This window comes from Psittacula echo (genome assembly GCF_963264785.1).
Source record: "Psittacula echo genome assembly, chromosome: 2".
NCBI classification, from domain to species: Eukaryota; Metazoa; Chordata; class Aves; order Psittaciformes; family Psittacidae; genus Psittacula; species Psittacula echo.
The window spans coordinates 149,504,600-149,530,579 of NC_137737.1; the positions used below are offsets into that span (position 1 = coordinate 149,504,600).

A 25,980-nucleotide genomic window follows, 5' to 3' on the forward strand; every position below is an offset into this window, starting at 1 on the left:
ACCTTTAGTTTATATATCACTGCTCTGTCAGCTTGTCACTAGACCATGTAAAACATCAAAGAGGGAACCATGTTGGACAGAAGTGTGACAGACTCTGTACAACATTAAGGCAGAGATTTACAAACTGCAACCTATACAGGCTGTCAAAATGAGATGAGACCATCCTTTCAGTACAGATATTCTACTCACTGCACTTCTTCATGCACAGACATGCGCAGAAGGGACTGACCGAGAAGTGAAACAACGTGAAGCGCTCCAAAGTCTGGGAAAATTCATGAAGGCTTAGTTTGTATATAAACCCCAAGTGCGCTTCTGACTCATATTAATCACAAACACCATTGATTTACCATGCAAACATTTTAATTGTTTAAATTGCGCTCTTCCAAGCATGAAGAGACAAAAGTACCACTCCATCATGGTGGTATCTCCTAAGACAGTAACAAAGGACCACCTGCTTATAACTTAAATCATCTGTTTCTGGTTTGTATAGCTGAGGCTGAATACCCACAGGATATTATTAACATTTCCCCTCCAGCATCTGGTCTAATAAAGAAACACAGAACACCTTTGCTGTAGTACAAAAGTTTACAGAAAGTTTGACAATTTAATTAAAGACAATACAAAAGATGTTGTCTGAATTCAAACAATTTATGTAAAAGTACATGCATGAGAAAATACTGACGAGAAGATCAAGATAACCATATTATCAGATGCATGTTCTTTGTCCCTAGAGATAACATACGGTCAAAAATACATTTATATTTTAGGTTACAATAAAAGACAGCATTTTAAAACAAACACAATTTCCGGTCTACCAGCCCTTTAAATCGAAAAGTTCCTATTAACACGGGATCAACCGATAGAATAAAAAGATGGAGCAATACTGAAGTGTCTAAACAAGCCTGTAGTGTCTGGTTTTCCTTTTATTGAGGAAAGAGAAGACAACAGGAAACGAAAAAGAGTGTTTTGTTACTGCTCTGTCTTCAGTCTTAAGTGTTTTAAAAATCACGATGAGACCATCAGGGATTACTTTTATCCATACACCCCAGAAAAACCCACCCTCACTGCAAGGAGACAGGATACAGATCAGGCACAGATCGTCCACATGAAGCAGCACCACCTCCACACAAGAGTGGATCCTGCAGGCAAAGCAAGCTACCCCTACTGTACTCAGGGTGGCAGCTTGGCCCCAACAAGCACTTCCTCTCAGCCTCCAGCAGAGCCACTTGTTCCTCTCAAATCACGAGTTATTTCTTCACATTTGTCAAATACTGAAACCCCAGAAATCACCTTCTTGATTGACGGTATCAGACAACAGCCTGAAACACCCAAGATTTCTTACCATGTGTCACTTGCCCTCCACATTTTTGTGGCCAGCTCCATAGTTCAACAAGACGACACATGATTAATTTCTTTGAAGATATTTTAGTTCATTAATTCCCAATAAAAGTATTGGTTGCAGTACAATAGTTCGACATACAGCAACAAAACATACTCGATTTACATGCACAAGCTATTTAACAATAGTACACAGTCTTTCCTATTGCCATTATAAAATGAAAACTACTATGACAGCTGACACAGCCTTCCCATTGTTCTCACAAGCTCTAAAAAAGTGATGAAAACAGTGTTCCAGGTGGTACGATGACAAAGAACAGCGGTCTGGCCACTGCTGAAGATTCCAATGAAGATGCCAGTATCATAATGGGAAACAGTGTTGGTATTACTGTATAAACAGCTACAAAAAAAACCCTAGGCAAAATTGTTCTGATGTTTAAAATTTTGTAATTTAAATTTAATTAAATTAAAAATCAAATTTAAATTAAAGTAATTAAAAAATTTAATTAAATTAAATTAAAATTAATTTAAATTAATTAATTAATTAATTAAATTAATTTGTAATTTAATCATTTAAAATGATGTTTTTTTGTTTAAAAAAGAACACATGGGAAATATAGCTTTGTATGGAAACATACCAGAAACAAAAGTACATGCAGAGGAAGCAAAGGTAAAGCCAAGACAAATGTTTGGATGACTAAAACACTGATCACTGAAGTACTGTAAGCCAGCAGCAATCTGTGGAGGAAGAGCACATAATTTTCTAAGGGGGATGTTTTCTGTGGTGTTTGTGATTGGTGGCTTCTTTTGTTGTTTATTTGGGTTTTTTTCAATAAAGCTTCCAACTTGGAAAACGCAAGCCAAAACTCCTCTGCATTTGTGTTCTGTGCCTGGCTGAACTCTCTTTCAGATTGACAGTTTGATCCAGATTCTCATGGTTTAATGTACAAAGTACTGTACATGCTACAAGGACTACTCACTGCAAGTTTTCCAAGTCTGCTTTTCAAAGAACAGATATGACACTGTCACCCTCATTAAAAGTTGATGCCAAAGTTTCAGTACTGCTGTTTAAAGGGCTTCTAGAAATGAGAACAGAGAAGTCAGATTCATGACCAAGAGATAAACATAACACATTACAACAAGACTTTTCCTACAGCAAATTAAAGTCATCAGGGGACATCATTTTTATTTTTTTAAAGTTTCTTTCTATAGGTTTCAGAAGCGCCAACAATTCCAGCAATAAAACAGAGTGCCCCGGCTGTGCCTCTCTTTTTAGTGTCTTTCCCAAATTTTATCCAACCAGGTAAGAAACCCTCTCCCCTAATCAACAGTTATCAGTTTAGCCTTATGCTATTGGCAAGTCAGATCCTGAAATATTATGGATATTTGATAGTCATAATCAATTTATTCATGACCACATAAAAAAAGAACACAGTTACATGTGTCTGCACTGTCAGATCTATAATACACCAAGTAAGACTGCAAAAATAAAAGGCAAAAAATGAAAAAGGCCTCAAGTCTCCCTTTTTTGTTGTTTGGGGTCTTTTTTACTAATTGTCCCACAGCAAAAAAGAAAAGTAAGTAGCAAAGGCTTAATCTTAAAAACAAAGTTATAATCTGCAGATCAGGTCCTCTAATCCAGACTGACATACACTTTGTTGTTTCAACTGAACCACCCATTACAGACTTGCAGTACCAGCACTCATTCATACCCTGAAGCGTTTCCCAGCCTCATCCACCCACCCAACTATTCACACCTTGTTTTAAGCAGAACAGTGAAAAACAAGTTGTTTGGATTTTTGAAACAGTTGCTCTGAATTCTTTAATACCACACTCAGAATGCAAGAAGACAAATTTAAAATATCTCAATTCTCAAAATATTGTTTACAAAGGAAAAAAAGAGGCGAATATGGAAGTATAGAAGGTGCTAAACCACCACCAAAAAATGGACTTGGTAAAGAGCCTATACTGGAAACACTTACCTTGTGAAATCCTTAAAATGATCATCTCAGAAGACGATTCACACACAATCAGTGTTGTGAAAAATGCAAACTAGGCTGTCACAGATCACTGAAACATCTGATCTAAAGGCAGTGCAAACTGATGGCTGGTCAGGGGGCAACCAGACATCTTGCAAGTCAGGGACTTCAAATTACTCATCACTGACCTCCTTAATAATCTGCATTGAAGGACCTGATGAACAGCAGTGAGATTTTTGTCGTGCAATAACATCTGTTAAGCAACCAATATGCAACTCAAGAGTGATACTGTCACCCATGGTAGATTATCAGAGTAATAATCCATTAAAGAATAAAGTCAAAGGGGAAAGTGGTAAACATTTTGCCATAAGTGAAAACACTTCAACAATTTACAATTAAATAAAAAGTTAGATGATATCTTATAAAAAGAAGTACTGAACACAACAAAGCCACAATAAATTAGTGTTTCCATAAAACGACATGCTGAAGGTTTTGTTCCCAAGTCTATACATCTTTTACTGTCTGTTAATTCCTAAATATGGACAGCGTAATCGAGTAATTGAGGTACAGTAGTTTACATTTGTATATGTCTTGTAAAAAGGTTATTTTTTTTCTTCCAGTTTTTCTTCCTCATCGCCAAAGAACAACAACGGAAACATTCCTAAAATGCAGCCAATGGTTACTCCAATAGCTTTACCCTAGAGAAAGGGGGAAAAAAGTAAGTTTCTCACTGATCAGTTGTTAATCCTTTGCTGTGCAGTATCAACACAACCAGGAAAACAGACCCTTTGTTCTAGTTTTCAGTTGGGAGCCACATTTTTCTTAGCATGCAGACTAGAAACACAATCTATGAGAGAGAGACAGATATGACAAGGTTAGAAACAGCGTATGCTGTGATAAAAGGCACATTTCTGAATAAAGAGGAGAGGAATGACCCATGAAAAGCTGCATAGGTGGTAAGGGAGGAGACAGACTCAAAGGATTGGCTAGAAAGACAGAGAAGGGGGGTGAAACAAACAGCAAAACCACTCACACATTTTATGTGCAATTATAAATGTATCTGCTTGTATGTGGTAATGCAAAGTCAGGAATGAAGAATTCCTTGCAAACATGATGGCTTGCAAAGGCACAAGAGGAAAACAATAATAATAATAAATAAAAAAGACTGGAAAACATTTCACAGTTTTTCACAATTGCCTTGATGTAGAATTCAAAAGGAGATGAAAGTAAGACAAGCAACATCCAGACCACATCACCAGCAGCAGGTGGATAGTGTTGAGAAACTTGAGACAATGGTTATAAAAGAAAACCTGCTCGCATTCAGGCAAAGATGCTCAGAAGCCTCCTCACAGAAAAGCACTGTGGATGCGCTGCAGTGCAATGACAGGCTTTCACCCAATACAGCTTTCACCAAGATGACTCTTATGTTGGGCAGACTAGAGAGCAGCCCACAAACATGCCAATTCTTCCCTGCTCGATGCTTTGATCTATCACTGCTAATAGCAGACTTTTCCCCTTAGTTTTCAGTAGCCAGCGTTATTTCTCTTTCCTTAAATCTGCAAAGATATTTTTTCCCATGAACGTTCATTCTGGCAAAGTGAAAGGAATATGTTTCTTCACTCAGTTTCTTATAATCTGATTCTTTCATCAAAATAAACTAAATGTTCTCATTTCTGAAGTGGGATCACTTCAAATATTTAAATATTAATTAAGTAATCATCCTGAAAACGAATCTGCAAGTCAAGTGTCCCACAACTGTAAACCCAGACAAGGAATATTACTCAAATGCTGAAAATTTACCCAGGGGAAAACTAATTTCATATCCAAGCTAATTATAGAATATCAGAAATGAACACATACTAGCACAGGAATATAAATAGCAAGCACTTGACAAAGAATGTATGGGAGTGAACTACTAAGGGGTTATAATTTTCAGATAAACTGTCTTATCACAGTAGATAGAGCTCAGCCCAGGTATCTCCATGGCATGCATGAAGTCACTGCAGAGACTGTCCATGGTACTAGTCACTCATGGCTTGTTGCATATGGAAAATCCCCCCAAGCCCAAAATGATCCAGTCTCATGATGCTCCCTGCCACAGGCTCACAACTAAACCCTTCAGGAAACGTGTAAAATGCTGGTGATCGTTAAGTATTTAATGGCAAAAGTGACAAAAAGGATTTATCACATATTAGTTTAAACCAAACAAGCTCCACACAAACAGTGCCTAACTACAGGATACTCACCAAGTGTGCACTGAGACGCGTTTGCCACATATCAGCTTGTTTGGGTGTCAGATCAGGGATTGACAGACCCAGTCGTGAAGCTAAAGCTTCTACATAACCTGCAAGACTAGAAGAACAAGAAAACAAGAACAAATGATTTTGGATCTGACATTACTTCTAGTGAGGATTCTGAAGTATTTGAAGCACTGAACTTAAAACGAATAGCTTTTCCTTCAGCTAAAGTCAAGAGGTAAATATGGCAAAGTGCGATCATCAGACTTCTGATGGGCACATTTTGCACTGCAAGTTCACCCATTTTCTTACTGATTTGATACGCAGTATTTACAGAAAAACTTTACGCAGCAAGACAAAACTGGTGTGAATATTACTGTATGTTTGCAGAGCTTGTTAACCTTCACTGGAGGAAAGGTTACATACACTAGGAATAAGCCTCGTTATTTGTAGGGAAAAAAGAGGAAAAGTGGGCACACGAGTCATAACTGAAGCTTTACTTTCAGCAATTATTCCTTTAAAAAATAAAGTCAGCTGCACCTGTTTATGTCAGCAGTAGGTATGATGAGATCTGAAGGTATTTCAGATACATAACTTTTATCTGAGGAGAAGCAAATACCTCTTGATCTAGTTATAACAACCGGAGCAGGTATATGAGGGATATTCTATCACAGCAACATACTGCGTCACAAAAAATGCATTTTTCCATTTTGTTTTTCAACGAAAGCACTTCTTGCAGAAAAAGTTCTCATTAAAACTTCCTTACAAGCAAGCACTGCTTACAGACTACATTGAGTCAGACTAAATGCCAATCCCAATTTTATCCCTTACAATATGTAATACTGTAGTAACAGGACAGTTAGTCTGTTTCAGAACTGACACTGCAGTTTTAACCTTGGCAAGAAACACCCAATAGTCCAACTTTTCCTTAGCAAGGATACATTTCTACAGAATACATTTCTAGAATGTAGAATGTAGAATACATTTCTACAGTCATGTAGTTTACTGAAGCAAAATTCAAGATCTAGAAAAAAAACCAACCCAATTGTATTTCAGCAGTTTATAATGTTCTAGCTCAGTAGCACCAACAGCATTTGCAGGAGAGGAAAACGATAGATATATTCTCAACACAAGTTCAGACATACCCCAGTCCAGCTAAATCTGAAACAAGGTTTCCCAGAGCTGCAGCTGGAGGGAGGAAAAGGGAAGAGAAGTGGGTAAGAAGGCAAAGTATTATTTTCATTACAAATAAACCCCATCAGTTACTCTCCCTCCCTGCCCCAATGGTTGTCACTCTTCTCAGCAGATACAGCATAAAAGACTAGAAGTAAGTCTCTTTCTGACCTTACTACAGTTTGCAGCAGCAGACTAACAATAACAGGAAGTGCAACTACTTTTCTCAACTCATATGAAGAACACTTGACAAGCGCAAACAGATGTCACAGACACCTGGAAACCAATGTTAAGAATTCTTCAGAGTTAAAAACAGCCACGGGTGGTTGCCAGTTTCATACAGCTAATGCTGGACACCAGCAAGGCTTTCCAGTGCCTGAAGAGGTGCAGGCGCACAGGAAACAGAAGGAGCTGTTACTCACGTATGTAGTTTTGATAAGCATTTTAGCACACCCATGAACTGCGTCAGGTTAGGAATACTGTAGATATGACTGAAGTTATACACTTAATATACATGATTTCACAGCAGATCTTAGTGAGATAAGCTTGCTTGTAACTGCCTTGCATTGCAACAGAGAAATGCCGCACATTTCTTGTTCTGCGTTTAAGCTGTCTGTGTGCTTTCAAGCCACACTGCACCTGATGGATCCAGTGATATTTTCTCTCCTCTGACACTGCAGAGGCACCAAAGCTGTTGAGCAGAACTTATCAGTTTTGGTCCAGTGCAGGAGCAGGGTGGCTGCTGGGCCTCCCCATGGTATCGCAGGGAGGCAGAGAAGCCACCAAGAACATGGGCCAGCACAGTAAAAGGACACCAACACTGATCTTCACCCAGCACTGCAAGCAAATGGCAACTTACAAATACATAAACATGCATACGTAAGTATCAGACCCTAGGGAATTTAGGGCAGTCCCATTACAGAAATGCAAATACACTTTCCTAAGCAACCCAGGATTTGAGCTTTTAGATTAAAACGGGCAATAAGTATTGCCAAAGCTATGTGAGCTGAAATTCCATTTCTGCAAATGGAATATGTCCTTGCTTCAACCATAGGTTGTTTCTTTATTAGGAAAGGCAGCTGCAAGACCAAGGAAGAGCCATTTCCAGCCCTGTGGCCCACAGCCTAAAATATAGGAGTGTGCTTATCAGTCTACACATACTCCATTTTATTACTTGCCTGCCATAGTTGAAATTCCTAGGATAACTCCAATTGACAATTCTATTTGGGTTCCCTGAAAAATAAGAATTTTCTCATTACTTGAGAGATTTGGAGTTAAAATAGATTACACTGAGTGAACCAGCAAAAGTAATGCTTATTGCTTGCTTATGTTGACACTGAAAGGATAAATGGACGTTACTTCTACTAGATCTGCACAGCTCCCATCCTCCTGGCATATATATTTCTCCCCAGGACAACAGCTTACTTCTGATACTCTTTTAATAGTTTATATTTTTCCATAATGGCCAGCTAATGGATAAAACTAACCCCTATCTCTGCGTATCATCTCCCCCACTGTAATTCTTAGCTGAATGTATAGCTCTGAATACAAACTTCCACAAATACTGAACAAACAAAACACAGTATTGTAGCTCCTTACTTCTTTAGCTGGAGAAACAAAATCGCAGCGAACCGCATGATGAAACAGCATTACATGGTCCAAAGATGAGACACAACATGAATGAACTAAAACAGGACATGTTCCAGCTGGACATAGGAGAATATTTTCCCCTGTGAGGACAGCTGAGCATTGGAACAGGTTGCCCAGAAAGACTCTGCAGTCTCCGCCCTTGCATCTGGTCAAGTACCACTGGATGAAACCATGAATAACCTAGCCTGACCTTACAGGTGATCCTGCTTTGAGCAGGAAGTTATAGATCAGAGACCCTAAGGAAGGTCCTGAACAAGCGAAAGACTAGAGACCTAATAGGTCCTGTGGTCCCTTCCCACCTCAATTATTCCATGATTAATATTAATAATAGACCTTAAGATCATCTAGTTCCAACCTCCCTGCCATGGGCAGGGACACCTCACACTAAACCATCTCACCCAAGGCTCTGTCCAGCCTGGCCTTGAACACCACCAGGTATGGAGCATTCACAACGTCCTTGGGCAACCCATTCCAGTGCCTCACCACCCTCTCAGTAAAGAATTTCTTCCTTATATCTAATTTAAACTTCCCCTGTTTAAGTTTTAACCTGCTACCCCTTGTCCTGTCACTACAGTCCCTGATGAGGAGTCCCTCTCCAGCATCCTTGTAGGCCCCCTTCAGATACTAGAAGGCTGCTATGAGGTCTCCACGCAGCCTTCTCCAGGCTGAACAGCTCCAACTTTCTCAGCCTATCTTCATACGGGAGGTGCTCCATCCTCGTGGAATTAGGTGGAATTTATCCTCACTGATAGATCTACAGGAGGCACAGTTTCTTTGGCCTTTATAGATCTTCCTGTTCCACTAGCCCATTTAATCTTCCAAGCAACTAAAATACGTCAAGAGTGTTAGTCAGAAGTGCCAGGCTGCATCAGTACAAATCAACATCAGCACCAACAGTGCCTGCGTCACTCAGAACAAAGGAACACATCAATAAAAGCCCTGAAGACGTATTCATCAACGCGTTATAATTGCGTTATAATCAGTCAGTGCAAAAACGTATCAACTACTGGATCATAAATGTGTCTTACAGCACAAATTAAGAGAGGAAAAAAAGCAAGTTTCTTCTCAGTTCAGTAAAATTTGCTGCAATACTGGCCTTCAGAAGGAACAACGCTCCTTTGCACTGGGCAAAGGCTGAACACAGCATGGACTTTTTCTTTAGGGAAGACAGATTAAAAGGGTGAGTTGATACAGTGTCTTACTGAAGCTCTCAGTCTAGTCTGTTTTATTCTACTTAAACGATATGAAGCTTACTGACTTGATTGAGGAATTAAACAGTGAACTTACCGCAGCAATCATAATTGCGTTATCCAAAAATCCAAACCCTACAAAAGGTACTGCATTGTGGAAGAACACTAAAAGAAATAAGTAACAAAGAGAAAGTAAATATTTGTAAGAGTTCACTAGTTCATAACAAATGCAATGTCAGTCTAATATTGCCTTTAAGAGAAACAAACAGAACGTACACAAAACCCCTTTCCCACTACTTCTATTGATGACTTTGTTTCTGGCAGGTTTGGTAGAACCCTTTGCTATACCTAAGTGTTCCTAACGGCCTTTGAAGAACCAGTTAAAGCAACTTACTCTGCAAATACTTGTACAATTTTGGATGGAAGCCACTTACACCTACTAGAGCACAAAAGAAACACTGAAAACTACACAAAATTTGGTACTATTTAGTCCTTCCAACCAGTCACAGTATCACTACGGATTACCACACACTGTCTCACTAGACTCTCTACATTCTTCTCTTGCTCAAAATACAGCCCCTTTCTCTGCAAATCCCTCTCTATTCCTGTGCAAAAGCTCTTTTTCATGCATTCCTAACAATTCACATTTTAAGAGTATTGCCTGGAGCTAGGCAATTCTCATCAAAATTCATTCAACTAAATCTACAGATGTTCAGATGGTTTTCACTGGCGTCACACAGAATTATCTCACTATTCCAACGCAGACTTCTGTATCTTGATTTTGGTTGGGACCTATGCTGAGAGCAAGTCAGCCTTGAAGCTGCTCCTCAATCCATTGTTTAAGAATTCAAGTTCCACCTTTTGTTTCATGTGTTTGGTTTTTTTTCCTCCTTTTACTCCTGAAACTCCAAGTAAACCCTGTGTGAAAATACTTTATATTGTAGGAACTTGGAACATGCTGGTCTGAATAATAATTCTAGCAAGTAGTGTCACTGTGTCATTCTGTTTGTCCTGCTTCATTTTCTCTCTCAAATTTTAGCTTGTAAGCTTCTGATAGAGATGGATTGAATTTGCATAGCATAGCCTCCAGCTGCATTTCAAGGTGCTGGTTTCATAAGACTGAATCCAACACCAAGGACAGACTACATGACTAAAACACAGCTTAAAGTTAGAACTTCTTTTTAACATTTAAAATGCATCAGCTCTTCAGTTGTTCAGGCTTGAGGTTTTTTTTCACTTCAGATGGGACCAACAACTCCTGGATTGCATAAACTTACAGAGATGCAAGCATAGGAAGAGGGAAGAAAGAAAAGTGCACAAACCTCACAGTCGTGTGAAAAGCAACTGGAATGAGTCCCTTTTGCATCTACCTCTCACAGACAGCATCAATCCATGACCATAGAAGAAAACAAAGCCACACTCAAGAGAGCTTTCATGCTTAGGTACTAGAACATGTTTGGACTTCCGGAGCTACTTTGTAAAAACACATAATGCACCAGTGAAAGACTAAAGCACAGACTGTATGAAAGTTTCCAATTGTTGTTTTAAACCACTGCAGGACAAAAAAACCCAAAATAAAAACAACAAAAAAAATCACACAGGTATGACAGATGTGCCCAGTATTTTCAAAATGTGCACACCAAACTCTGGAGCTACAGAGGGAACTCAAATTCCTACCACAATTGCCATAGTTTTGGAATCCAAGGAGTAAACAGAATCCCAGGGACCAAGGGAAAAAAACACCAAAGAGAAATAAGTGTAGATAGGTGGTACAGTAAAAGGTTCAACTACATATATTTGCTAACTGAGAGTATAAAACCACATAAGTACACTGATTTGGAAACTAATCCAGAATTTGAATGAGCATGGTATTACAAAGAATACCAAATCTATCTCCAATTTTATCTCACTTCTCAGTCCATTTAAAATACAGGCAACTAGAAGCAAGTCACTAGTTTTAAACACAAAAACCCCACAAGGTTCTGCAGCATCAACACTGCTTGGCTTAGAAAACCAGCGTTTGCTGCCGGCTTTGAACAACGCACTCTCATTTGGGCTTTCTGTCCTACTTTTACTAAATGGTGCACATTCTCCAGCTGAGGTGTCATGAAATAAAGGTGGCAGAGTGGCTGTTGGTGCTTGCTTTGGTTTTCTGTTACTCCAGATGACAGGGATGAGGACAGACCAGCATTTGTAGGAGAAAGATGAAGCAATTCAAAACACAGACTGCACAAGTACTGAACCACATTCAACAAACATTCTTCTTTTACCATGTTTCAGTTGTCCTGGAGATGGTGGGGCAATCTCCAACTTCTCTAGAGAAGTCAAAATGAAATGAGAAAGTTAGCTACTTCACCACAAACTCAGCTTATTATAATTTACCAAATTACTAGCAGGCAAAAAAGCAGTTATGTTATTTAACAGCTTTCAAATTTGAAGATAAATGTTTCACATCCACATTTTTATTATTTTACAAAAAAAAAAAAATTTAAAGCCAAAAAGTCTTAGAGAAATATTACAAGATTACACTAATATAAGTCATTATGCAAAGTAACAGCATACATTAGAAGCAGCTCAACAGCCATCTTTAATTACTGAGAATTAGAAAAACACACTAAAATTAGACAAACCAGGACATCTAAAGAGAACTGTATTTAATTATTTGGTTTTAGATCTCTATGCATGCAGCAGACAACCTTTCCTCCAGAGACAGTCTGCTCCTACCTCTGTTCTGACAGAAGGCATCTTTTAATAGCTAGTATGAGAATAAAAGAAAAATACTACAGTGACAGTAGAGACCACTGATCCCAGTACTAGCAGAACAAGTCTGGTCATTTGGTGCATGTTGTTTTTTGGCTTCAAACCATTAAGTGCTTGGAAGGATCAGGACGTCACTCCTGAACCTGACAGAGCACTCTACAGGAAGCTAACACAGACTATTAGAGGTGCAGCAGCAACAGGCACCCATTCCACAGGGTGAGGGAAAGAAAACTTACTTTTTTAGGCTTCTGTCACATTTGTAGATTTTTTGAAATGTGGCCGTTGAGCAAAAGACCCCATTTTAAAGCAGAAAACAAAGCTGCCCCAATATCTTCCAGTATTATGAACCCTGAGCTTTTGACAAGTTGCTTCCATACTTTTGATTAGGTACTTCTATAGGCAAAGGTAAAAAATGGTGTAACATGAAAGAAACCTACAACACAACCTCAAGTATTCAAATTTTACTTGGAGCAGCCAAGTACATGAACAGACAAAGCTGCAAACACAGGCTGTGAACCATTTGAGCATATGTCTGAACAGTGTAGACTAGAGGAAGTATTTGTGTACCCAAGCCACTCTATATTCAAACCTACTATAAAGGAGAAACTAAAACAGGAAGATAAAAAGCTGTAACATAAACGAACTTCCAGGAAACACTCTTATCTACCTCTGAATAAAACATCTTTTCATAGTTTGCCCTATGATAACCAGTTAGTTTAGGTAATTCCCAAGTGAAGTATTGTGGGTACGAACACAAAGATAGAAGACTACCCAGTTTGTCACAAAATATTACGAGCCTCTAGTGGATTTACCATCAGTCTTGTGGATTTAACTATAAACTATAAAAAGGTTCCTGAGTTTGATAGCACATGGCAGTCTACATAATTACTCTCCACTCAGTGCAGAGAGAAAGCTATTAAACAAAGCTAAAACCCAGTGCATAATTGATTCTAGGAACTTACTACCAAAAGGAGAAATTGAGGGCAAGCATTTGGTAGGAAAAAACCCCAAAACTCTCACATCTATGAATAATGGAAGCTTCAAATCACATTAATTAAAAAACATAAACCTGCTCCTCCAGAACATAAGAACTATCTTGGGATGGTTTTAGAAGAAGGGAGATTGGGCGACACTACTTTGGGGTCAGAGGAATGATGGGTTACTGCAAGGTAGGGGGAAACAGCAAAGGATCAACTACAAGCAAAAATTACTTCATCATTGATATAACCTCTTTCAGTAGGGTGGAATATCTGCTAAATAGCCATTTTATGAAGCAGGGCACCTGAGGCACTTCAATATTAAAAGAAAAGTCAGTAAGACAGCACTATGGTGGCACTTCTCTTGTCTGGCCATAGGATATTCTTGCATAGGTGACAGCGTCTTCCTGCCACATCCATAAGAACTTTCATTCATAAGAGAAAGTCTTGCCAAACTCATCTGGCAATCTGCCTGACGTACAGCTTCCATCATAGAGATGAAGATTAATCTGGGGAAAAAATCTGGGATTACATGTACTAACTAATGAGACACAGATGGGAGAAGTCAGACAGACAAAGCTCAGATAACTAGTGCAGATCAAACCTGCTCATGCTCCAGAGAGGGAAGCTCCAATCCCAACACCCTCTCTGCCTCAGCCAAGCCAAGTCTTTAGCCTGGAGAGACACCTAGTCCCAGTCCTGCACAAAGCAGAGCCAAATCAGATCAGGTTGCTCAGGACCCTGTCACACAGTACCTGCAGGACCAGACTCAAGGAAAAACCTGTCTCCTGTGGAGCACCAAAACAAGCCTTTAAGCACAAAGATGACTTCACTGACAGATGAAGTACGCTCTGCCACTGCAAGGTACAGCGCACTGCCCGATGGGGAAGGACCAGCTCAGCAAGACTTGCAGAGGCTGAGGTTTAGTTTAAAGCTGCGATATTGGGAGGGGAAAAAACAGAATGAAAGCTGAAAGAATTAAATAACCACTGTGGCATGAAAGCCAGTAACCTTTTTACAGAGTCACTTCCAATACCATCCCTCTAAACCATAACATACTTTGAAAGATAGGAAGGCTTGGGGAACACATCTCACAGACACAGAAGAATTCTTTAAAGCAATCTTCTAAAACTCTAGATAACAAAATGTGTTTCAGAATCAGGTGTTTATTCATAGGAAACTGTTCTGACTGTTTGAATTTCCAAGGCTCAGCAAAAATAAAAAAAACACCCCATGAAAAAAATCTTCAGAGTACAGCAAAGGAAACATGCCCTTCACTTGTTTTACTGGAGGGAAAACAAGGTCCGAAGTGCAAAATCTCCTGTCAAGAAATTAATTCAGTCAGAGTTCAACAGTTCCAGGAGTTTAGATGTCTGGGAAAAGAGGCAGTACTGGCCTCCAGTACTGCATTTCACAACAGCCAATTCACCAGCTCATCCTCTGCCACAGACACCAGAATTCATCTTTATAGAATCATAGAATGGTCTGGGTTGGAAAGGACTTTAAAGCTCATCCAGTTCCAACCCCCTGCCATGGGCAGGGACACCTTCCACTAGACCAGGTTGCTCAAAGCCTCATCCAATCTTATCGCAGAAGGAATAAAATGAAATGGCAGAGTAAGTAATACTGCTATTTTCTAACTGACTTTCATTGCCATAAATGAAGTCATAATCCAAGGTTCAAGTGCAACACGGGTCATGAGCCCTGAATTAGCAAAGTCGTGGGGGGGCAGAGATAAAAAATTAAGTGCCTCTTAAACCTGTCCTTGATCTTTTTTGAATTTACACCTTCTTTTTGCTAACATTTACTTTTTATTAATAGATAGAGTCCAGGGGAATACAGAACTGTCAACATGAGTTTACCATTACCCCCAGCTTGCCGCAAATCAAGTGAGTTAAATTAACTCTGCCAGTTGTAGCCAATTTAAACCAAGTACTTGAATTTAGTTTTAAGATTATTCTCCTTAGGTGATAAAACCCCCAATGGACTAACGGGTAATGGGAGTGCATTTATTCGGACAGTTGGTAAAAAAAATAAAGCAACCAAAACCCAGAAAATTGTGATCACCAGTTCCTGAGTTATCAATTTTTAAGATCTGGCATACAAAAGAACCTGCAAGCCTAAAGGCACGTTATTATGTTTAATTCAAATTGCAGCTAACACTGCTATTAGATTCCATAGCTCAATCTTTTACTCTCACCCAGCAGCATGAAACTCGTAACAGTGATAAGAGGTACTGTGGCCAGGGCTGCCCTAGGAAGACACATGCTACAGCTGAGTATTAAGTCCAAGACAAAAATATGAGCAGTGTTTTATAAGGTTTTAAACGGTGACCCAAATCTTATGAGATTAATGATTTAACAATGACTATCAAGAAGGAAGAGGAATCTGAAGGTTAGGGTCTCATTTAGAAATTAGGAAGAGTTTTGCCTCAAATTCAAAAGTCTGTTCACATCATTTCAGCAAATCATTCAGATACACATCATGGAACAGCAAGGGCCTCACTTGCATACAACAAGAAAACAAAGCAAGTGGTGTGTCTATTAAAACGAGATATTCCGTAAGAGGATCCTTATCCCCAGAATTCTGAATTGAAACCTAGAAATGAGATGTATGTTATACTGCTTCATTCAGTATCTACAGGTAGATCCTTAAGAGTAAATTCTGACCACGATGCACGAGTTCGTTCATGGAATAAGCTCATATTCACATCCCAATTGCCTTTTGTTCCTCCTTTGTTTTTCTCAATGTTTTAACAAACACTGCCAAAATCTCAGTGCTTACAGCAAGCCACAAATTTGAAAAACCATGTCCACTGATCTTCAACTGGGTTCCCTTACGATTCTGATGGGAAAAACCAATCCATGGGTTGACAGCCAAGAAAAAACTCCACATCATTTGTTATTAACTCCCAAATGGTTTCCTGTTACTACAATGATTAAGGCATGAAAGGATGCTGACTCGTGCAGTGCTAAATATAAACTTGGCTGTTGGCCTGTTCAGTCACATGCACATGAGAAAGCTGAGCAAAGCACTAGTAAGAGATGAATAGACAGAGGACATAGAATCATAGAATGATTAGGGTTGGAAAGGACCTTAAGATCATCCAGTTCCAATCCCCCTGCCATGGGCATGATAGAATAATTTCTCAGCTATAATTATGTCCAAACAAATATTCTGCATAAAATAAAGAGGACATTAAACATTTTTTTAATACTCTGTGTAACACTGTGAGAAACCACACAGTGACTGCACCTTGCATCTCCATCCCTGAACAACCCTGAAATAGCATAAGAGATTCTCATCTTTACTTGAAACTACTGTTGTATCTACTGGACCAAGCGCTGAACAAGCTTTGCAGGACTGCTGTTTGCTTCCTGGCATCAGCCAAACAATTCCCTTGAGAACAAAACCTGGGAGTGATTTTGGGCACAGTTCACTCCTGCGAACCCCTCCAAGCAGGTGGGGGAGGTATGTGCCCCCCAGGAGTTCCAGGGCTAAATGCCACTTACACTGGATGCAGCCAGCCTGCTCCAAAGCAAATAAACCTGTGACTGGCAATACAGCTACTCTGCATCACCTCATCTAGTGGTCAGTAGTTACTCCATAGAATGGATGCTTTTAGCAACAGAAATGTACATTATATCTCACCACATGCAAGTTTAAATATCACAGAACTTCATTTCAAATTTATCTGCAGTGCTTATTGGATGTTCATTATCAAATATTATGAGTATATGATGTGTTTATCCTATTATCCTTTCCAAAAACATGATGCACCATTCATATCCTTTAAAACAAGTTTAACAAAACACAAAGACCCCAGGTGAAAACCCTGACAGGGAATCTAGGAGAAAACAACATGCAAACAAGTATCCAGAGACTCAAATCACTGCTTTCATCATTAACAGGTTGGGTGTGTATGTCGTCTTGTGTCCCGTCGTCCTCCCTCCCCCCCGATCTAGTCCAATTCCCTATCAGTACTTTATAAAGCCTTTCATTTCTGTTCTAGCAGGTTCACACCAAAATAGGATTTGCAGTGGTTTGCTTATCAAGGTCTCAAACCGCAGGTGAAAAGAATTAGAAATAAGATGCTTGCCTCAAGATTCGAGGGGTTAATCAGCTAAAATGATGCCAATGCAGAAAAGACTTGCAGTCTGTAATAAAAATGCAGGGTAAAGACAGAAACACAGCATTTGAGCTGTCTCCTTCAGAGAGACATGGAAAATGTGAGGAAAACAGCCAAAGTGTGTGTATAAAAACACCAGAAGCACAGTAACAATAATAGGAGAGCGAAGAGGAAAAATAACATGGCATTCTTATCTGTGCATTTCAGAAGCAAATGGTTATACGCTATTTAACATAATAAAAAAATAAGAAGGTACTTGAGTGCTGCCAAGAAATAAACTGGCTGCAGCAACTCCCAGACTGGAGCGAGCCATCCACAGAGTCACAGGGAACTGCAATGAGTTCCCAGGAACCAGAGGAGGGACGCTTCCCAATGGCACTGCAACTCTCTATCTTCAGATGAACAAATCTTCTCCTAGGATTAACAACACCCTTTCCACTAGCTGTGGAAAAAGACTGGGTAAGTACTTCAGACCAATATTAGAATGGAATTAGTCTCATCCAAATATACTCGTCTAACTATGTTTCAGTAAGATGAGGTGTTGGCATTTCTTTGTCGGCACCGATTTTTCTCAGGCACCTCTGAGTCAAAGTAAGTATCTATCAATCACTTCACCCATTTGCAGTTGAGCAGAGAAGCAGCTCGGCAAATGATGGAACTAGGAACAAGTAAAACCTTAGTATCTATGTATTATCAGGGTGTCAGATGAGGTTTTCGGCTGTTCTCCACAACAGGTCCATTCAAGTAAGAGGATATGCAAAGCAATTCTGTGAGAAGCCACAAAAGATTTCTGAACATGAATTATCAGAGCTCTGTGCACAACCAAAGAGATCCGATCTAGAAGAGGTCTTTCATCGCCCTTAAACACAGCTGTGTTAGGCATCACTGATGCCTACATACGAGTGCCCATGAAATACCTAGGGAGTTCTATACACAATTATAATATCCTTTGTTTAATGATGTTCCCCCCAGGTCCTGTTTTCAAAAAGAAATCTAAGCTAGTGGAAAGAGATGAGTTAGCTTATTCTTATCCTTCCTCTCCCAGCTGCCCTTCTCCTACCTGCCCAGAACCGCACTGTTTCCACAGGGAAAAATGAGCGAGAAAAGGTAATTTGTGAAGAACAGAGAACAGCAGAGTATTGAGAGCTTGGGCACATGATCCTGTGCTTGCAGCTAGCAGCAGACCCTGCTGAAGCAGGATGAAGGTTACTAACGACAGCCTGTGCAGCTACCGGGGAAACCAGGCCACTCCTTCCTCCCCTGCCCTAGCACAGCTCTGAGTGTACTAATAACATGGGGAGGTGAAGGGGGCTTATGCCTCCTAGCAGATGTAGTGGACCAGGTCTACACTATGCTCACTGGCTTTTTTCATCACACTTGCTCTTTCTATTGTCATTCCTGGGCACAGAATGTGAGATTTTGCCTTTTGCAGGACCCACGGGTCTTGTAATGATAAAAAGTGATTTGGCCAACATCAAAAGAGATGCTTACTGTGTAAGCAAATCCAAAACTGGCAACAGCAGCACTTCCCACAGTCCCTGCTACCAGCAGCACCTGTACTCAGTCAGACAGTAACAACCTTTCCAATACCCGACATCACTTGCAGGCAGGTACAGCAGTGCAGTTATACCAGGAGGGCAACTGGTAAATTTGATGTGTTTGGTAGAATTTGGTTTTTCCCTTTAAAAGAACTATACCATGGTTTTCACAGAAAGCCAAAGACCATCTGATATTAAATCACATACTAGTTAAGTACCAGCCTTTTCTTCAGCAGAAAGTTTCATTCCCTGCCTGAAGACAACCTTGAAAGCGAGTATGACAGCAGAAATAAGCTTCTCTCTGAAATAACTTTAAATGCACATACAGTTCAATGCTTTTCATCTGTCTCGGAATTAAGACAGCTCCTCAGAGTGAGTGAGACAGAGAGAACACATAAACTGAATGATGTTCAAACATTATTTTTTTGCAGTCACATTAAGCGTAATTACATTCCTAATTTTTCACTGCATTGGAGCAATAAAGACACAAGTATGAGCTTCCCTGAAGTCCTTAAGAAACTATTCATACCTGTCAGCAAAAGGAACACCATAAGAAACCACTGACAATGTAAGTTCTGTCCACATATTACACTCAGATAATTTGCACCTCTCTATACTAATGCTTAATGAATACAGAACACAGCAGCAATTAAGCTATTCTTAACTCTTAACCTACTGCCAGAGGTAGCACAGTAGATTCATCACCTGGGTTCCTTTCTTCTTCCCTTCCCCATGTAACTTGGCGTAGCTTCTGGCTGCATTCGTGAAACAAGTCAGACTTCAACATCTGAGTCTCCACGGTCAAAGACAAGCTGCGATGTCAGCTATCTCTGGCAAACAGCTGAAGGAATCCATGTCGTATAATGTTGTATAATGTAAAATGTAAAACCAGATAAAACACACTTTACATGGAACTTTACCTAAAAATGATTTCTTTTGGCTTTTATTTTATAAGAACATAGACTATATGCTGGGTTGTTATGCAGCTGCATTATTTCTCAATTTATTCTGCACATGGATTTTAAGCTCTTCTAAAAAACCTGTTCATGAAAATGATCTGAAATTACTAAGATTGATAATTTCGTAAATCAAGCCCTATAAACAGCGAGAAGCACATGACAACAAAACTCCCATGTTCTACTCTTCCTACAAGTGAATAGTTCCGACCAAGTTCACTTTTCATTCTTTCAACTAACTGCCTTTATTCTGCAAGACAAAGAAGGAAAATTCTTCTCCTAGCCTGTGTTTCTGCAGCCTTTCAATGAGCATGAACCCTACCTCAGGAGGTTTAACCAACTCAGTGCATCTCTGCGGCTTCCAACTACAGTACTAACGCAGGCTCCAGCCCACTGCAAGTCACAGCTGTGCACACACTCCCTCTAAATCTGCTTCCAGACCTCAGCTCCATGAAGTACTACAAATCTGGTCTGTTTATTTAAGTCCTGTGTTTCTTAATCTTCCCAGAAAACTACCCAACGGCAGTTCACAAAAGTCAGGGTTCCACCACTTAGCACAGTCTTTGTTCTTCAACTCTGCACGTTTCCCCTTTCCCACTGCCAGTTGTTCTTACCTGTTCTGTCACAATTTCCCTGTGAGCACACAGCAGGCTCCTGTGAGTGCTGAAATCACAGCCTCCACCTCCGGTTCTGCTAAGCAGCTTGAGAATTAGTAAATTACAAACACAAACCCACAGCTAAATCCAAGGTTTTCTGCACACAGAAGCCTGTCTCATTTTCTACATGGGGGAAATATGGATTCTATTTCACACCTTTCCCCTTGGCAGTGGAAGTATGTTGTGGCTCTACTGTACTGCCTACATCGGCGACATACCTGTAACATTAGTATTTACTGAAGACCTTAATGAAAGCTGCACTCCTACATTTTTTTCCACGCTGTGTGGTCTCAGTGTGCCTCCAGAGTCCTTCCCCTCCCTCATTCTCATCTGCTACTCCAAAATCTGAGCAATGTTTACACAGCCTCTTCGCCAGCAGCAAGGAAGGGGACATACTCAGGCTGAGGATGCTTTCCGCAGTGCTGAAGCAAAGTGCTGTGTGGTTCAGGGGGCAGCCACTGATCCCAGGAGGAGTAATCCTGGATAGAGAGCCAGAGAAAGGGAGGAGACAGCTCTCTACCTAGCCACACAAGATGAATTTTAACATCAAAAATGCTCCCAAATATAGAATCACAGAATGGTTCGGGTTAGAAAGAACCTTAAAGATCATGCAGTTCCAACCCCCCCGCCATGGGCAGGGACACCTTCCAGTAGAGCAGATATAATTGCAAGTACTTGACAATGCTAAAAAAAGTAACCTGGGAGACTTGCTGTTCACCAGTGTAAGTCACTCTATGTGCTGTTAGTGGCACAAATCCCAGAACAGACTCCCACCTGAGGCACAAGAGCCCTCAGGGCACTTCCCACGAGAAAGCAGGGAAGACAGAACACTAGGTCAAATACAAAACTGCACCCTGAAGCAAGCTAAAGTCATGTTGCTGCTGCAAGGGGTGATTTTATCCTTTTCCTCCCATTCCTAAATTCCCTCCTGACCACCTATTTGGGACTCTTCCTTTATTCCAGCACTTGTGCTCACCCAGGTGTACAGCCAGGCCCAGGGAAGAACTGAAGTGCTAGTACGGAAAGTGGGAAAAGGGGCTCTCACACCCAGAGGTTTTTGGCATGGGTGAAGAATAGGACACTCCCTTTGCAACAATGCCAGGGAAACCAACAGCAAATCCACACCCATATCACATCTCCCACACATCAGCTCATCCACAGCTCATCTGCGCATGCTCATACCCACATCGCGGAAGCCATCTGAGTAATTATTCTCTCCTGGCCACGGAAGGAAAAGTGAGCGCTTTTTTTAACTGAGGTTTTAACACAAAGCCATAAATTACAGCAAAACTCAGCCATATTACTGCAAAAACTGATACAAGCATGGAAATGAGGCTGAAACAATAGGTTTTTAGCATCCAACCCAGAGAAGCAAACCAGCAGTGGAAACATTACAAAACCTAAGGCTTTTTTTCTGGCTGACAAACCAGATCTGTAAAGGAGTAAACCACAAGCAGTATGTATTTCACACTGGAACCAGTCAGAAGCACAAACGCACCTTTGTCATGTTCCTTCTGTTCAGGGAGAGGGACACAGAATCAAAAGGAGTCTGCCTGATATTTTCAAGACAAAAAGGTCACCAGGCTGATTATTTATAGCAGCTCTGCCACTGTTATAGCTACTTATTTACTTTGATTTATTTACTTTGCTGTATGAAATAATATAAATAGGCAGTAGGAAAACTGGGAAGGGGTTCAAGCATCTTCCATATCTTCTCTCTGGCAAAAATCTTTATTAGGCAAAATGGCTGTGGATCCAGCTGGCAATTCTTACATCTCCTCATCCTGAACAAACCAGTTAATTTTACATTTGTAACATCACATCTTTACTTGTGCTTTGTAAAAATCAGCCCATTGCCAGGACTAATGAAGCAAAGAAACAGCTGGGTTGAAAGGCTATTTGCAATCTGAAAATACAAGCTGATGGTATTTAAAAGATACCATCTTTCGGTATCTTTGGATAAAGAAATCTGTTTCATGCACATTTCTCTCCAGTGTTCCATGAATCCCAAGAAAGTAAATTAAATACAATTTCTTCCCATTCAGATTGCTGTGAAAGATGTGATAACATCCCAATGGAGACTGGTGATTCGTAGTCTTGCTGTAAGATGTTACAGTGAGCTGGCCAGCAGGAAGGGACGGATCACTGCAGAGGCCAAAGCTACCAAGCAAAAAATTGAAAGTCACAAGAAAGAAGTTATTTTAACAGTCCAGTAAATAGAAATTGATGATGTCTAAAAGAGAAATGCAGCAGGTCAAAAGGCAACAATTCCCTGTTGGTTCACAGTAAGCTTTCTGACCTGGAGAAAACACTAGAGCTTCGTGGCAATACAACTTTCCACACATCAACACACCCTAAAGCAGACAGACCTCTGTCTGTGCCATGGACAAGAATCACCTACCATGTCCCAAACCCTAACCCTACCTGAAGCCTTTTTCTCTCAAATATTTCCATTCTTTTTGACATGAAAAAAGATTTTCCAAGGCTTCATCATTCCCTCAGGTCATGCAGGAGCCTTTCACTAGGATCACTGCTGAACTGCGGCAAGTGAAGGCAACTGAAGGCAAGTTTTGATTCTGGAAATGCTTATCTGACACCGTAAAAGCTACGTATTATTTAGCAAGCATGATAAGGAAAGGTTTCATCCCTGGGTACAAGCAGTAGGAAAGCATAAAACAAGCCACTGCTCTGTACGTGTGTTTTAGGGCAATAGGAGAGTTGATACAGAATATGCCCTATCTCCAAGCACATAATATTGCAGTCTTAAATATGTTCCTATTTACTCTTTTTACTACGTAGAGAGGAGCATATAAGTTAAAATAATGACCTGTTGGAATTTACTAAAAGCTGAAGCATCTGAGTTTGTCAAAATTAAACTTTATAAACCCCTCATCTATGAGAAATACTTCAAAAAGCAATAGGTATGATAAGTCCATCACATACAAGAGGAAACTGGCAAATGCTGCAGAAAAAGACGTATAGCAAGCATCAGTATGTATTACAGCTGCTAGGGGGTATATTTTATTAATAATTAATATACAAATACCTAAGAACCCGAAGTAAATGAACACTGGGAAAAACACCTGATTTCATAGCCTATAATTTTGAATGGAATATGCACTTTGCCGAGTTAAAAATGGTATGTTGCGGGCTTTGCCTTACCACACACTCCCCATGTTGCAGAGGAAGCAAGGGTCTTGTTTCAGGCAAGGGTCAGTCACATCCCAAAAAAACCCAAGGGGCTTTACCAATGTTAAAGGAAGATCTCACCAACAGCCACAAAACAGAAACAGGAACGTGTGCTTTCCGGCTTCTGAAATAACGCTGTGCTAATTTAAGGGGAAAGAAACAAGAAAGGGAGCACAAGACGGCTCACACACAGGTTCAGCTTTGCCCAATAAGAGCCACTTCTTGTAAAAACAATAAACACCACCAGAGAGATCCAAGGCAGCTTCCTTCAGCCCTCTGTTTGCATGATTTGCTTATCTCGTTTTTCCATTTATTTTTCTTTTCAGAGAAGATCTTCTCCCAGAGATACCATGGCTCTGCAGTTCCATATTTGGATTAAATAATAAATAAGGCTGACTAAAGCTAAGAGTTTTCACTTGAATGAGTAAGCTTTAAATAATCTCTTTCTTAAAGAAACAGGTAGACTTTTCTTTTGATTTTTAATACACACTGAAACAGTGCCTCTGTGTTCACAGAATAAACATGATCCATTGCATTCATGCCTATTCCAGGGAGACCCAAGTGTTTCAAATATACCAATCTGAAAGGTTTCAGTTACATTGTAAGTACAAGTTGCATTTCAAGTGATCTTTCCTAAAAAGACCTAAATCAAAAGCACCCCTTACACCTTAGGTAAGGCAGTTACCAGCAGATTTTCCTTTAGATATACAATGTGTTATTTGACACAAGGCACACACAGTTAAAGAGCAAACACTCAAAGTTTAGATTTTCTTATTTTTTAAATCATGATTTAAAAGCTCTTCATGCATGACACCATCCTGTACACATCACAAGCTTAAACCACATGCAAAAGCTGAACACCAAATTTAACTGAAGCAATCTTCTACTTTACCTTTTCTAAAGCATTAATCCCGGGGAAGGGCAGAGGCAACTAACTAAATAATGATGTTTTATAACAGTAATGTTTCTGAATTATGTTTGGACCACGTAATATAATGTACAGCACTTTCCTAGGAAAAGGCATAAGGTAGATGACACTGAGCTTCTTCCAAGTAAATGAAGCTATTCCACAGTCCAAAATCTCTGGCTCAGTATTATCTAGAAACTGTGGTATAGCTCAGTTTCCACAAAACCTGGACTTGAAACATTTCTTTAGCCACAGTAAGACTAAGTACTATGGGGATCACTAAAATTCTTGAGACCAAAAGCTTTATATTACTGTAAATAAACAAAACCTGTTTACTTTTACTTCTTGCAGCAATACATGCCAACTGCATCAAACCAAGCAAGCAAAGAGTCTGTCAAACCAGCAGCCCACTGGCCTTATGCAATGCCATGTCTTAGCAAACACACTTTATTTTTACTGTACCAAGAGTACTGGTCGTCTCTGGTGACACTACCTCCTTTGCTGGCTTCTCAAGTGGTATCAGTGGTTTAGGGTATCTGGATGCTACAATGAGTTTATGAAGCAAGACAGCAATGAGTCATTATTTAAAATCTTCCAATTAATACTGGAGCATCTGCCAGTACAGAAAGAGCCTTTAAAGGTCCAGGTCTTAACAGCGATTGCACTTGGATGTTTGCAGGCTCTCCTCTGCAAAAACATACAGTGAAGTTTCTGAATTTAAGCAAAGAATTCAGACTAGGATCTGCTTTAAATTGCACAAACAAGTCAAATTTCAGAATATGGAAGAAAAACAAACTATAATGGAAAAACCAACATGCATTTCAGAAAAAAAGCACCCTGCTGAATGTAGCTCAGAAGTACAAAGCTACAGCGACACTTGACATTTTCTGAGGACAGCTTCAGGATAGTTTTATCATTACTACCAAGCACCAATTTTCTTGATTATGACATTAAACCTCAGCCTTTTATTCATAGAGTGGTCTGGAAGGGACCTTCAAAGCTCATCTAGTTCCAGTCTCCTTTCCACGGCCTGGGACACCTTCCACCAGATCAGGCTGCTCGAAACCCCATCACAATCTGGCCTTGAGTGCTTCCAGGGATGTGGCAGCGACAACTTTTCTGGGCAACCTGTGCCAGTGTCTCACCAACCTCACAAGCAAAGAACTTCTTACTAATATCTAATCTAAATCTTCCCTCTTTCAGTTTAAAACCATCCCTCCTAATACTGTATGCCCTTGGAAAGTCCCTCTTCAGAGTTCTTGCAGGCCCCCTTTAAGCACTGGAAGCTGCTCTAAGGTCTC

At 40.0% G+C, this 25,980-nt stretch overlaps 1 protein-coding gene across 1 annotated transcript in view; it reads right to left on the reverse strand.

Moving 5' to 3' along the window:
• Positions 1-676: 676 nt before the first annotated feature.
• TMEM65 (transmembrane protein 65) overlaps positions 677-25,980 on the reverse strand; it is a 33,562-nt gene continuing 8,258 nt past the window's right edge. Inside the window, exons 3-8 of the mRNA XM_080610737.1 lie at positions 11,838-11,882; positions 9,665-9,732; positions 7,906-7,960; positions 6,700-6,742; positions 5,564-5,669; positions 677-4,015 (exon numbers count right to left, since the gene is read on the reverse strand). Of these exons, the coding sequence (XP_080466863.1) occupies positions 3,920-4,015; positions 5,564-5,669; positions 6,700-6,742; positions 7,906-7,960; positions 9,665-9,732; positions 11,838-11,882 (413 nt within the window). The 3' untranslated portion in view covers positions 677-3,919. The remainder of the gene's footprint in view (positions 4,016-5,563; positions 5,670-6,699; positions 6,743-7,905; positions 7,961-9,664; positions 9,733-11,837; positions 11,883-25,980) is intronic.